The sequence below is a fragment of the Dromaius novaehollandiae genome, chromosome 1, assembly GCF_036370855.1.
Source record: "Dromaius novaehollandiae isolate bDroNov1 chromosome 1, bDroNov1.hap1, whole genome shotgun sequence".
Classification (NCBI taxonomy): Eukaryota; Metazoa; Chordata; class Aves; order Casuariiformes; family Dromaiidae; genus Dromaius; species Dromaius novaehollandiae.
The window spans coordinates 12,667,394-12,681,489 of NC_088098.1; the positions used below are offsets into that span (position 1 = coordinate 12,667,394).

Here is a 14,096-nt window from a genome sequence, read left to right on the forward strand (position 1 = left end):
GTAATACAGTGATTCCCACTACAGCATAGACTGGAGTTTAGCCACATTCTTTCTTAGAGAACCCAAATCCAAAAACATTTTATGTATTTTTTTGGCACAATGCAATGTAAACCAAAGCATTTTTTCCTTACCTGGTGTGCCTTCTGAGGTTTTTATTCCCATTCGGCAACAGTATTGGGCAATGCCATAGTCAGCAATTTTTGCAATGACAGCTGAATTGGGATATAGCGTAAAGAGCAACACATTGTGAGGCTTTAAATCACGGTAAATGATCATTGCTGAATGCAGGTACCTGTTAATCAGAAAAGCATATATGGAAAACATTCATAATTCAGGGATGTGTACCTACAGACACACACACACACACACATACACACACACACACTCTGAATATTTTATTCACACAACAGCAAATCATGCTTTCAAATGTTAAACATTGTGTAAACAAAATGCCAAACATCACAAGTATGGCACTGCCTTACTGGATAATGACTTCAGAGTTGTTCTGATATAGTACTGACTGGCACATGAACATCACACTATTTTAGTTCTGAGCCTCATCTGAAGTGTCACTGGCTGTTTGAAAACTGAATCTCAGAAGTTTAAGCTACATTTGTCCCAGGCTCCTTTGCAGGTTTGTGTAGTTTTATAGTCACATTTCCATAGGTCCTGAGGTCATTAAAAGGACTTTAAAAATGCACCAAATTAATTACTTTGACATTCTGGTAAAGAGTCAACAGCCACATAGCAAGTTCCAATCGGAGTTCTAGCTATTTCTCTATATAAGCCTCGCTTGCTCCTAGAAAAAAACAGGTGACAGAAGTCCATGTTCTGCATCAGCTAATCAACAACAGAAAGACAGGTATCTGTCTGAGCCAGGGAATATCCTGCCTGAGATGTAAGAAACAATAAGCTTTCCCATTTTTAGTATGTCTTGTTTGCAGCTGTATCCTGTTATTACAGCAACATAAAGTTTGCATTTACCTTAAGCCATCGGCTACATGCAGAGCTATCCTGTGCTGAAGAGTTCTAGTTAAACTTGCATTATCTTGTTGAAGCAAACGATCAAGAGATCCTTTAAGGGCTAATTCCATCACTAGCATCCGAGGACGGATTGCAGCAGCCAGCAAAGACACTAAACTGGGGTGATGGAGGTGACAAAGCACTGCAAGCTCCTGTAAATGGTAAAATCAGGAAATAATGCAAGTAGCAAAACTTCTGTAGTTCTGAGGTGAACTCTGAGAAGAGTCTGAGAATGAAGTCTTGCATTATACTTTAGCATTTTAAGCTCATTAAGGTTGGTATTCCAAGAGCAGCAGAAAAAAAGGCAACATTTCTTACTTGTCTTAGAAGCCTGAGGGAAGTATGTTTATTGAAAATTTTTACGGCTACCTCTTCTCCACCATAAGATGCACGGTACACAGATCCAAACCCACCATCACCTTTTCAAAGATGAAATTGAAAATAATATTAAAAACAAAGGGCCATCAAACATTCCTCAAAAATAGCTGAAAAGGCCCAATTTAAAAATGTGTGGACTATCTTACTGGTCTAAAATGTTAAGCTTTAGGATAGCAATCTAAGCATATAAAAAACAGTGTCTTTGAATAGATATTAATGAAAAATTAAAAACTCAATAACCTGAAATTGAGAGCACGCTAAAAATACATTTCTAGATAAGAGAAATTTCTAAAATGTTTTTCATGTGTTGTGGAACTGATTTCCACAGATTTTTTTACATTAGCTTTTTGCAAAAGAAACTATAAAATAATATTTACCCAAAAGAAATTCAGGAGCTTCGTCAAATTCCAGTTCATCACTGTTCAACATGATATTTCTAGGCAAATCAGCCAATATCAGATCAGGAGCAATCTGAGCTATTGGAATGGTATGTCTTGGCTGATCTGGATTTACTAAAAGGTCACCTAAGAAAAATAAATGAGACATTGAAAAAAAGGCATAGTCACTATTCAAACTGCACTGAAAGATAAAAGGATTTCTGCGAGTGCATATGATGAATGCACCTAAAATGAGCTTCATATATACACACACACACACACATATATATATATATGTACACACACGCGTGATGGAGTACTAATTAAGTATCCCATTCAACTTATACAATATCTTACATATTTAAATAAATTAAGGTCTTGTGTACAATCAAATGTGATCAGCAGTTGCTATTATGTAACAATGCCAAACTGAGAGATTATTTTTCTCTCTGTACAGAAAAAGAAAACATTTTATCAGTATGTGATATGTCTTCATCAACATTGCCTTTTAAATTTCTGTTGTACAGGGTCCAACTGCAAGATCTAGTATCAGTTTTACTATGTGCTGGATTCAATCCCATCAATGAAATTCCATGATCAGTATCATGACAAAAAGATGCTTTTCACTATTGCTACTTCATATATGACTACATGGAGTAGCAGAAATCTGTCCCTTATTGTGTAGTTATAAAGTTCTACGATAAAAAGAGAACAAATTGCTTTTGACACATACTGTAACTATTTTTTATTGAAATGAAATGTTTTTAAATAATGTAAAGAGCCCAAAGGTTATAAAGGGGATGTTATATAATATTTATTGATACACCTCACATGGCATAAGTACTTACCTTCTTCAGCTTTTTTAAGTAAGTCATCAAGCAGTATTTTTTGGTGTTCTTCACTATCCTCAAAGCTGTACAGAGCCCATTTCTTCAACAGTGTTTCCCCTTCACCACACACATCTATATCCAGCAAACCTGGAAACCATTCTTCCATAAGAGAATCTATGTGATCCACAACTTGTCCCAAAAGGATGCAACCTTTAAAAAGCCAAAATAGGAAAATTACAGCCTCTATCTGCCATACTTGTAATTACAAAAACAAACTTTACATTCCAAAAGGCAAAAGCACAACAAACCAAAGTGCCAAGCAGCAATCAAACTGGAGCAAAAATCAGGCTTGGGAATAATTAACCTTTTCTGCAAGAAGGTGCTGTAATTTTCAAAAAACTATCTGGATTGTTGTCAAATACTGCTGATTCCACTAGACAATAAGCTTCAGGAGACCAATTCAAGTAGATGCCTTGCCTCCAATACATTCTATTAGGACGAAGAGCTCGCTCTAGAAAAAACAAATTAGATTAAAAATTTGATCTCCAATACAAATGTCATATTTTCAAATATTCAGAATAATTCATACTACTTTAGATATTTAATTATGATTGTAGGTTTATGCACATCCATATAACAAACAAAACAAACGCTACACCCCTGCAGGCAAAATACCCCTACAAAAGCTGAATACACATGTCAACTGGTGATCAGTTCCGTAAGGTATATCCACAAACACTAAGTATTGAATCAGATGATATGTCATTGCACAGGTAATGAACGTAGGGAGTTAAGTACACATGGGTTCAAATACAGGTTATTTTAGGCAATGTAAGGAAAAAACCTCCATGATTTATTTTTTCCCTCTATCACATACTCACAATATAGTGAGATGTGCTACCTCACATCTGAACTCTGGGTTCAGGAGGAGATCAAACACCTCTGTAGCAGACACAGTTATACTTCATATTTGTAGAGCATTAGCAACACATATTTTGCATGTTTTACTTGTCACCTATATTCCTAAATCACATATTAATGGATGGATGGATCCATAATTAATGGATCATATTAAATGATGGATTCATCAAAGATGAATGGAATTGCAAAGTTCAAGAGATAGATCCCATGTCAAAGCATGGAATTATTGGAAAAAAAATCAAAGAAAAAAACCCACTTCTGATAAAAGTAAAGTTTTTAGACTTTCATAAAGGGAGAATTGATGATCCTGAAGAAAAGCAGTTTCTTGTTCTGTGAGGAAGACATTATTTTCTGTATTTCTTGTAGAAGCGAATGCCAGTCTTGCATAAACACAAGGATTTCCTCCATCTCTAGTATGTAAAGGAGTCAAAGAGGCTGTTTATGCCTCCGTTTTCTTTTGCACACTGTTAAAAAGATCAGGCACCATATGTTCCTGAATATTTCTAAGTTACAAAATGGCCACTGTTTATTTTCTCGCATTTGTGAAGTGGCCAGAAATTAGCTAAAGCAAAACTATAACTGGAATCAGAGCTTGAACATGCAGGTGTTGGCATTTAAAGCAAATACGCTCACTGCTGTTTCTGAAGTTAAAGATTTGTACCTCTTCCTGACAGCATATAAGGTGATATTTCAAGCAACCTGTTGATCAGTCTGGACCAAAATCCCATAGGAAAGTATGGCATCTCATAAAGCCTGATGATAACTTCTGAATTTTCACAGTGGGGAAGCTCTATAACAGGTCTGTGATCAGACAAACTGTAAGAATAAAAATATAAGACAGTATTTAGTGATGTACTTTATCAAAGCTGAGTGATGACATACATTATTTATTATGTAAAATGTATTTATTAATGAATGAATGATTCAAACGATCATGAAGCGGATTGATAATATATTTGCTTATTCTCTGTTTGTTTGTGCTAAAGTCAAGTTCTGCTCCAATTTGAACGCAACACAACCTCACTAGCAATCATTATATATCAAAGAATGTAAGTGTGAGAAAGACCTGAGGCATATATAAAGCAGATAAGACAGATTCAGATAAAATCTTCCTATCCCAGCACTTTGACCAGATTAGAAATAATATGACCCTGTAACACTCTCTCCATTAAGCCAAATAAGCCTTATTAAACATGTTAGGGAAATCTGTAACTGAAGCAGAGAAACTGTGTGACCTGCTTCAATTAAAGCAAAAGGACAGCATTCAAATTCAGAACTCTTCTTTGTCACCACACTTAATGACTAGGCTGTTCAGAGGAGAAATTGCCTCTAAGTGACTTTATTGCCTCACAGTAACTTGACTGGAGCTCTGACTTCAAGCAAACAGATTACAGGAAATTATGGTTAAAATTTATATTGCAATAAATATCTGTAATGTTGGCACACTAGTGATGCAATGTAAAGCTATGTTATAATCTTCCTGCTGTAGTCTCAAAGTATGGTAATTGTAAAAGAAGTATTACCCTCATAAAGCATTTTATCATTTACACATTCTATTTACCACTGTGCTAATATGATGTAAGCTTTATCTGCTACAAGAACAGTTTGACACATCTGTGAAGGCATTTATAAAAATATGGGATAAAAAGTATAAATCTTGCTTTCATATGTGAAATTGGCCTTACAATCAATTAAGCTAAAACATCATTATAGCCTGATGGGAAGTTTTTATTCTGATTGATTTCTATGGCACATTTGTGGGTTTAGCTCTTTGCTTACCTGCTTGGGATTAGCAGCTGATCTTCTCCTAATGGCAAAGCAATCTGAAACTTTTCCAGAAGCTTGAAGTATTGTGACATATAGATCTTAGGAAACTTGCTCTTCTTTAACAGGAATTTTTCCACATCTGAACGCTTTACAATTCCCTTAGGATATTTAGAACAGCCTTCCACTTTCACAGTCAGAATCTTTAAAAAAAGTAGAACAATTTCAGATATACAGTCATCAGTGGATTCCATTTTTCTGACAAACTTTGTTCCCCAAAATATTTGGTAGTCTGTAATTTAGCAGAAAGAATGGACTTCCTATCACAGTGAAATCAAACATCTCATGCTAGTCAGCAAGAAGACACCAGTGAATGAATTTAACCTGTCCAAGCCACTACTGTGCTGCCATTCTTCAGTAGCTTTCACTGTTTCATATTATATGGAAAATTATTCTACACGTTAATTTGTGAAGGTGTTGTCAGAAAGAAACCTATGTACAGTGATCAGTTCTTCTCTCATTCCCAATAGCTTTAAAGGCTCAAACTCATACTTTTGCAACCCCAATTCCTCCACTGAAGGCAAGGTAAAGTTTCAGAAACTGGAAAATCTGAATAAACATCTAAAAGTCTGAGAGTCTCTAAATTAACATATCAGTGATGGATTCACTTAAGCAGGCAGTCTGCTACTCTCCTGTCCCAATATGAGATTCTGTATCACTTACTTTCAGCTACTGTCTGTACCAAGCACACAGTGACCCTTCTTCCCCCATTCTTACTACTTTGATCAAAACTTCCAGCTTTTACCTCAACCTATAGCAACATATTACAGGATTATTTTGCATCCCTGGAGTTTTTCTACTACACATGAATTCTTGCATCCAGTGCAGTGTAAATGATATTGGACATTACAGCCTAAGAACATGGAAGTACTGAGTCAGACGTTTGCCTAGAATGTAAAGGGCAGAGAAAGAGCCAGGTAAACCAGTCTGGCAGTTGAGAAAAGACTAGGTCATGAAATTGTAAAGAAATAGTGGAAAAGGATGGCTGTTAAGTTACCACGCTTTGGGACAGAGGAAAGAGCTCCATGAATGTAAATACAAAAAGTAATCAGAGGCTAACCTGTGCCATGATTTTACACAGCCACTTAGGATCTACAAAATACAGATCTCTCAGCTGTAGTGCTGGGTCTTGAAAATGAAGTAGTACACCTGTGCAAAGAATACTTTTATTAGCAAAGCACTTCTTAAGCTCCATATGAGGCAAAATAAACATCCAGCTTTGTGCTGTCTTTCTTGGATGACTTCCTATGAGCAATTCAAAGCACAAATAATCATTGAATTTATGTCAATATCTCAAAAGAGTAGAATGCAATCACGGTCTGTTCAGCTTTACCTTTATTTCCAAATGTTTTGTTAGCTTTGTAATATGACTTGTTTTTTTGCCAAGCAGGTATTTTCAGTGTGGTTTATTATTTATTATGGTGAAGTCTGTATAGTACTGATACATGCTGTTAAATATATTCATCTAACTGCTATTCTACTAAAGCTATTCTAATGACTGCATCTTTCTTCAGAAGTTGTGCTGTCTAACCAGCAGGTGCGATGTTTTCAAAGAGGGGTAAGATGTATAAACTGTTAATGAAGTGATTCTTTATATCATGAAATTCCCTTATGACATAAAGATCTGGATTATCAAATTGCAATATTACCCAAAGTTAGCATTTCAGCTCAACATATTGTGACAATCTTGCACAAGATTAAAAAATGCATACAAGTGTGCCTGCTGCAGATTTGCTGCCAACCACTAACAACCAATATTATACATTGAACATAATACTTTACCTGATTCATTCAGAAAGTGAATTGCATGAGGGAGCTCATTTTCATCCAGCTGTAACTGGCTTTCTTGTACCAGTTTTAGTAATCGGTTCTGATCAATCACTGGAAATTCAACTGGGACATTTTTACGTTCCAGCAAAATTCGCTTCTCCAGCTCCAGATAGCTGTCAGGAATCAGCTGACCAACCACAGGCTGATCTCTGATCTGTATAATTAGGAATAATCTCCAATTTATTAATTTATTCACAGGAAATGAAAACTATGATGTAATCAAGATGTAAGCTGGGAGTCTCCACACAATAGTAATGGCAATAAAGAACAAAAACGCTAATTTATTGACTGACATGGCTTCTGAAAGCTAGCTGGAACTAATTTTTCATTCAGAATTATAATATGAATGTCTTTCTATAAATGAATTCATAGAAGAAAATATTTCCATAATATATGCATATATAAAAATAAAAAATGACACATCTGAAAAGATCAAAGATAAACTTTTGCTTAAAATAAAAGGAAAGTATTCACTGTATGAACACATGATGTCATACATCTGAGGGTAACACAAGACAATCAGCAAATAAAAGAAGAAGAAAAAAATAGTGTACTCATTGTAACCTGTCATGTCTCCAGACATGTCTTTAGACAAGCAGAGGGAAAAGGGTAGTAGTTCAACTAAAAGTCTCTGCAGTTGAGTGATGATGATCAGTGGATAAGAGGAGAGGAAGGAGTCTGGCCAGGTTAGCAGCACTGAAGGGAAACACAGTGGAGGACTTAGCCCTAGGCCTGTAGCTTGGGTTCCTTCTTGGATATATCCTTTGACCTTTGGTATTAGCATTTGATCAGGTTTTTCATTCTCTATGGGCACTAAGGTAGTTACTTGGGGAGGGGTGGGGAGGAGGAAACAATTTTCCCAACTTTTCCAAATTGTCTTCTTTCTCAGTTTATAATCTTTCTTTCAAAGAAGTTAAACACCAGTGCACTGCAGCGTTTTTCTGTGTGTCAAAAATGCCAGTACTACTTTGAAAGATTCAAAGCTCTTAAAAGATTTAAAGCACTTAATGACAATGTTTAATACTTAAGTCAATTTGCCTAACTTCTAACCCAGTATCTTGTAATTCTCCTTTCACAAAATGTCTGCATTATATATGGAAATTATCTCCGTTCCTTCTGGCTACCCCATTTTTATGTGGTGAAAGCTTTAACATCAGTGAATATCATAGTCCCAAGAGATGTGGATGTTAGAGGAGCAATTTTTAGGTATTTAGGAGGCAGGTGTTTTCAAAAAGCAGAATGTCTCCTGAGTGCTGAAAAAATATGGGGAGATGTAGGACTTCATATATCTTTACACATATCTGCTCTGTTCATGTCTTCTGGATGTATAAGAAATGAAATTAATTCATTCCACCTCAATATGCCACCTTGCTGCCACTTAGCAATGGTTTGCTAGCCCTTGAACTACAGAATGAAGTTAGGCAGATTTTGGATGTTGCTAAACTGGTGGTTTCTGGGAGAAGAGAAAGAGGAGTCTGCACTGTCTCCCTCCTTTCTAACACAGCAGTGTGAGGCTAGTCATAAATATGGCATTTGTCCTTTAAAATCTTCAGAGCAGTAATGCAGAATAAACTTGGGCTCCGCTGCAATTTATGAAGTTTTGCTATTGACTTCAGTAGCACAAGAGATCACATTTTCTCTTTAACGTGTAATGGCATGGTATACATGTTTGGCATTGTATAAATAATAAAATAAAAATATGTATACTCTTTTTTGCTATAAATTAGGCCTTGTCTTTCTATAAAATCGATGTCTGGGCTAGTTTCTTCATCCTTGTCACTCACACCCTGACAGAGCTGGATGCTGTGGCTAAGGAGACAGCAGGGAATGAGTGGTAGGGATGGCTTTGGACACAACAGAACTACAAGTGCAGATTCTCCAGTTTAGGAAGAACACTCGGTCTAGGGGGGTTTCCTGTTTTCACTCACAAAACCTTATTCCTGACCCCTGCAGTTAGCTGCTGCCATCAAACAAAAAATGAACTGTTTTTGATCAGATTTCTCCATGAGAAAAAGATTACCAATTTTCAATTAATATTCAATGAATGGTCCTATTGTTCACAGACAAAACTTATCCTTAGGTGAGATTTTTACTAAGCTGATTTTTTTGACAGAAAAAGAAATGAAATCAAAGCTGGTGATTTTCCTTCATTATATTGCTTTGTCTAAGGTTTTACATAAGGTATGTTGAGTTTGTTATCACACTACAAATGTATTTAATTATGTGTTTAATTAATGTGTTTAAAATGCATTTAATTAAAACCAGGATGTTTTCAATGTTACAAACAATATCTAGCCTACCTTGAAGTGAAGGCTCTCCTTTATTATGATTTTCCGAAGTCTGATAATGGAATCAGATTCCTCTGTAGCATTCACGAAGTGATAGTCTTGGATCACTGGGAAGCCTCGCTTATTCAGTAGCTCTCTAGTAATTTTACTCATGCAGGCTGTACGTTGCTTTTCATCCGAAATATCCAAATGAGTGCCAACAAGAATGACAGGGGATGTTGAAGCTCGAGCCTATTAATAAGATCCATATAATTTATTAACTCAATGATGAATTTTGATATTATTTTTTGATATGCATATAAAATGTGAACAATTTAGTCAAATCACCCAATAAACTAAAAAAAGCAACTGTTTCTTCTTTTCTTAAATACAGCTCTTTTAAAGGAGTTTGAGTAACACGTAGATCTAAATCTGAAATAAGTACTTCATGTCTTTTTTCAGAGTAATTTTAAACAGCATACCCAAATAAAAGCCTTGATTGAATAAGATAATAAAATGCTATCAGTCTATAAATATGTACCATATTTTTTACATATAGAGAGCAGTCTAAATCAAAATAGGGATTCAAACTACTATTTTTAAAGGAAGTAGTTTAGATCTGGATCACATTTTTGCAGATTAATAACATTGTCAGTAAGAGACAGGGGCAACTGTACTGTTCATAAAAAAAACTGGAAAAGCAAAGTGTTAGTGATCATAGGAATAGCACAGCAATGAAATACTAGCGAGCATTGTATAGCAAAGAGGGTATGTTGGAAATGGCCTTCATAAGAACTGAACTGGTGATGGTCAAAGAGTGAAAAAAACCAAGGTTAACAAAAAGGGTCAGCATACAAAATCTTGATGTAACTGCATTGCCCAGCCATGGCTAACATCAGACTGAAAGCAACACATGAGTAATGCTCACCCTTGGAGTGACTCCACCACATGAAAAAACATTTGTAGCCAAAATTGAAATATATAGGCAGGTTCTAAACCCAGTTTCCCTATTGTAGCCCTAGAATCATTCCTGTTGACTTTAAGATGCTAAGCAAAACCTTAACAGCATGATTTCAAGCCCACATCTAGTCAGTTTTGAATTAGTGAAATTTTGATTTCTTCAGAATTTACAATGGTGTAAAAGAAAAAGCAAGCCTAACTCTTGTCATCTCTTTAATACTACCCCTTTCTTATTTGTATCAGTCAATTCAAAATATTGCCAGAACATGCAAATTATTCTTCTGAGCACCATTCTGTGCCATTTTAAGTACAAAATGGTGCTGATCATGTCTTTATATGTCTGCACATATATTCATATCCAGTGATATGCATATGTCTTGTTTCATCTTACTGGTTTTATTTGCTGAAGCGCTCCTTTCCTCCTCCCCTCCCTCAGAAAAGTTTGCAGCAAATTCACTGTTTACCAACAGCTTCCTGCAAAATGGAAATCCATTCTGTAAAACATTTATTGCTTAATACCTTGATATTAAAAAGCCATGGCTTCATAGCATCCACCTCTGCTTGTCCTTTGCTGAGATCATATACAGCAAGATATAAAGCTCTTTGGGTCATAAAGTGAGGATGGGTGCTGTAGAACTCCTCTTGTCCTAGTGATAAAAAATACCCACGATTTAGGACTTCTCTTATGAACATCTTCAGATCACAGAAAGGCAGTAGAACATCATGTGTCCTCAGATCACTACTCCACAAATGAAATTAATGCTTACAAAAAATTATCTAAATGGACAGTAAATCTATAACAACAATGAATTTTAGGTAGGTACTCTGAGGTATCTCACTGACTGAACTGCAATGCTGAAATAAGCAAGCTAGTTTCAAATCAAGAGGTGTAAGTTCCAATAACTGCATAAACATGGTCACTGCAAAGAGAAATTGGAAGGTCATGATTCTTTTAAAAATCCACTACTGAATTTCTAAATACCAAAATTTTAATTCCCTTTTTAAAAAATTCCTCTCCCCCCATCCTTCCAGCAACTTCAAAATAACAGAGTAATTCACATGATTAAGTACTTAAAATCACAATGTGTCACAACTGAAGTTGGACATTTAATTTGAATGCTGCTCCTCTGTGCCTATGCATTGTGGTATAGGCTGTACTTAAATGATCACACAGCAAGTTTCTTACTATTCTGAAATCACAGTTCTAGAGCACTATGGTTGAAATGAGGGATCAGAACACATTTGGTGATGAGAAATTCTTAAGACTTTACACGAAATTTGAGGAATTAACCGAAAATTTCCAGAATTTACTAGTTTATAATTGGTCATTTGAGTTCTGGTATAAGTTTGCATGATTCTATTGTTTACAATTTGAAATTTTACAGGCTGATTCTAAGAATAAGCAATGCATTAATATATTGGAAGAGACCATAATAAAGGGCAATAAGTTCTTGAAATACCTGCAAAATCCCAGACATTTAATATAAGCTCTTTCTTCATTTTGCCTTTCCCTTGAATGATCCAGTCTTTTACATCAATGCCTACTGTAGCTTTTGGAGACCCCAATTCTGTTCGTTTACATTTCATTAGTTGTTGTAGCAGTGTTGTTTTCCCACTGCCAGTATTTCCAACAATCATGAGTTTCATTCTGTTATAAGGTACAGCCTTCTTCAGTCTTTGTTGAAGAAATCTGGCGTAAGAAATAGTTTGCAGAACTCGCATAAGTGTTTAATAACGAAAACACCGAAAGAACTCAAGATCAGACAAAAATCCTAACAGACACCATTTACTTCAAATTTTAAATGTTTGATATTACTGTAATTTTTACAGCCTATTTTAATTTCTGATTCAAAAGTCAAGGCTTAGTTCATAATCTGTCTTTTTGCTTTGTAATTATTCCAGAATGTGCTCTGTGCAATGCTCTTAGGAACACGAAATACCTGTAAGAAACAATTCATTGCACGCTTTACAGAAGCATCAACAAATTCATGAAATAATATGATTATATTTTTATATGGTTACAATCTATTTTATGTATGTGTGTGTATGGTAAAGCCTACACTCAACAGAGTCGCAGCTAAGCTGGGATCATTGGACAAGTCAGCAGCTCTTTTCAAAAGGATGTGTTGGTTCCTTATTGCTGACTACATACCCCAAGAAAGCAAAACAAAAACGCTCAAGAACAATATGGCAACAAACCTGATGATGTCTCTGGCTTTGTATCCCACATGTTTGAAGTCTAAATTAAGATGTAGTCCATCTAAGGGAAGATCCCAGATTTTGGACAGCTTTCCCATTTCATCTGGAAAGAATCTCAAATCGGGATTATGACTTACGTCCAGAGAAGTCAAGTTCTCTAGGAAACCAATCTCAGGAGGAATCTAGATAAAAGAACATTTAACGGACAGCTAAACATTAAAAAAATAAGCTTTTATTTTTATGAGCATGAATTCCTTAAATATTTAATAAAACTAGGTGTTATTTTTACAGTTCTACATTTTTTTAATAAAGAGGGTTAACATTCCTGATAATAGACAAAGGAGCTCATAATGAATTCATTTGTGAAAACTGATTATATGACATATTCAAGACAGAAAAGCTTAATATGGTGATTTTCATTTATCATCTTATTAACAGAATTTTCAGGGATATGAGCGGGTGACATGAAAGTCAAATGAACATTGAAAAACTGCATTAAATTGAAAAGTGATTTCATTTTTTGAGATAGAATCTCATGCTTTACCTCTTTTAACTTGTTATGAGACAGGTGTAGTTTCTCTAGCCTAGACCATGCAGACGCCTTTTCACTCAAGTCCAAGATGCCTATTTGATTGTGATTAAATAATAGCTCCCTTAAGTTTAATGATTTCCAGTGCACTGGCCCAGGCAGGCTTATGATCTCATTTTGGCTTAAGTCTACTGATCGCAAACTAAAAACATGAAAATACAAAAGAGAAAAGTTAGCAAATGAAATAAATGAACTTGAGATTAACTGGGACTATATGAAGTTTTAATAAACAAATAAATGGAGCAGATATCAGAACAGATAGTCTTCTGAGAGGAATGTAGATGTGAAGATAGAGAATTACTACTACAAGCAAAAGTAATTAAGATAATATTATAAGTAGATTTTCATTATCTCGGATAAAAAAAAGAAAATGTAAATACATATGACTGCTCAGTATCATACGCTCTCAATGTATCTACCTACGAATGAAATTGCCTGGTTATGAAAACAAACACTCGGATTGTACTAGGCTACGTGTTTCAGATAGAAAATTAATGAATCAATTTAAATTAGTGCACACACATGATTTTGGGATTACAGTACACTTTTTTCCTCTTTCGACAATACATAGATATGCATGGCTTTGTTCAGATTAGTAGATAGACACAGTGAAGTTTCACACTTCTATAGTGAAAACATTCAGTAATTCAACTGTGAACAATAGTTGCCACAAGTTTATGGCCAGGTGTCAGAGAACAGAATTTGGCTCCTGGTTCCCATTACATGTGAGCACAGGACCATGAAGCATACTGTTACGTGCAGCATCAAACTAAAGTAAATGTATTTAAAAGGTTAATTTCAATGTAACATAACAGTAATACATATTTTCATGTGCTTTATACATTTCATTTTTTAAAAAAAGCAGTAGGGAAGCTCCTGATATTTTCAAGATTCCCTT

General features: G+C 35.2%; 1 protein-coding gene across 2 annotated transcripts in view; it reads right to left on the reverse strand.

The window, feature by feature from the left end:
• Positions 1-14,096, reverse strand: part of LRRK2 (leucine rich repeat kinase 2) — a 71,610-nt gene that overhangs the window by 16,180 nt on the left and 41,334 nt on the right. For both annotated transcript variants that reach the window (XM_064505879.1, XM_064505886.1), the window contains 15 exons: positions 13,154-13,340; positions 12,610-12,791; positions 11,871-12,100; positions 10,930-11,057; positions 9,484-9,702; positions 7,136-7,337; positions 6,414-6,502; positions 5,309-5,496; positions 4,191-4,345; positions 2,973-3,119; positions 2,627-2,818; positions 1,779-1,925; positions 1,342-1,442; positions 985-1,175; positions 132-292 (listed from right to left, as the gene is read on the reverse strand). In XM_064505879.1, the coding sequence (XP_064361949.1) occupies positions 132-292; positions 985-1,175; positions 1,342-1,442; positions 1,779-1,925; positions 2,627-2,818; positions 2,973-3,119; positions 4,191-4,345; positions 5,309-5,496; positions 6,414-6,502; positions 7,136-7,337; positions 9,484-9,702; positions 10,930-11,057; positions 11,871-12,100; positions 12,610-12,791; positions 13,154-13,340 (2,519 nt within the window). The remainder of the gene's footprint in view (positions 1-131; positions 293-984; positions 1,176-1,341; positions 1,443-1,778; positions 1,926-2,626; positions 2,819-2,972; positions 3,120-4,190; positions 4,346-5,308; positions 5,497-6,413; positions 6,503-7,135; positions 7,338-9,483; positions 9,703-10,929; positions 11,058-11,870; positions 12,101-12,609; positions 12,792-13,153; positions 13,341-14,096) is intronic.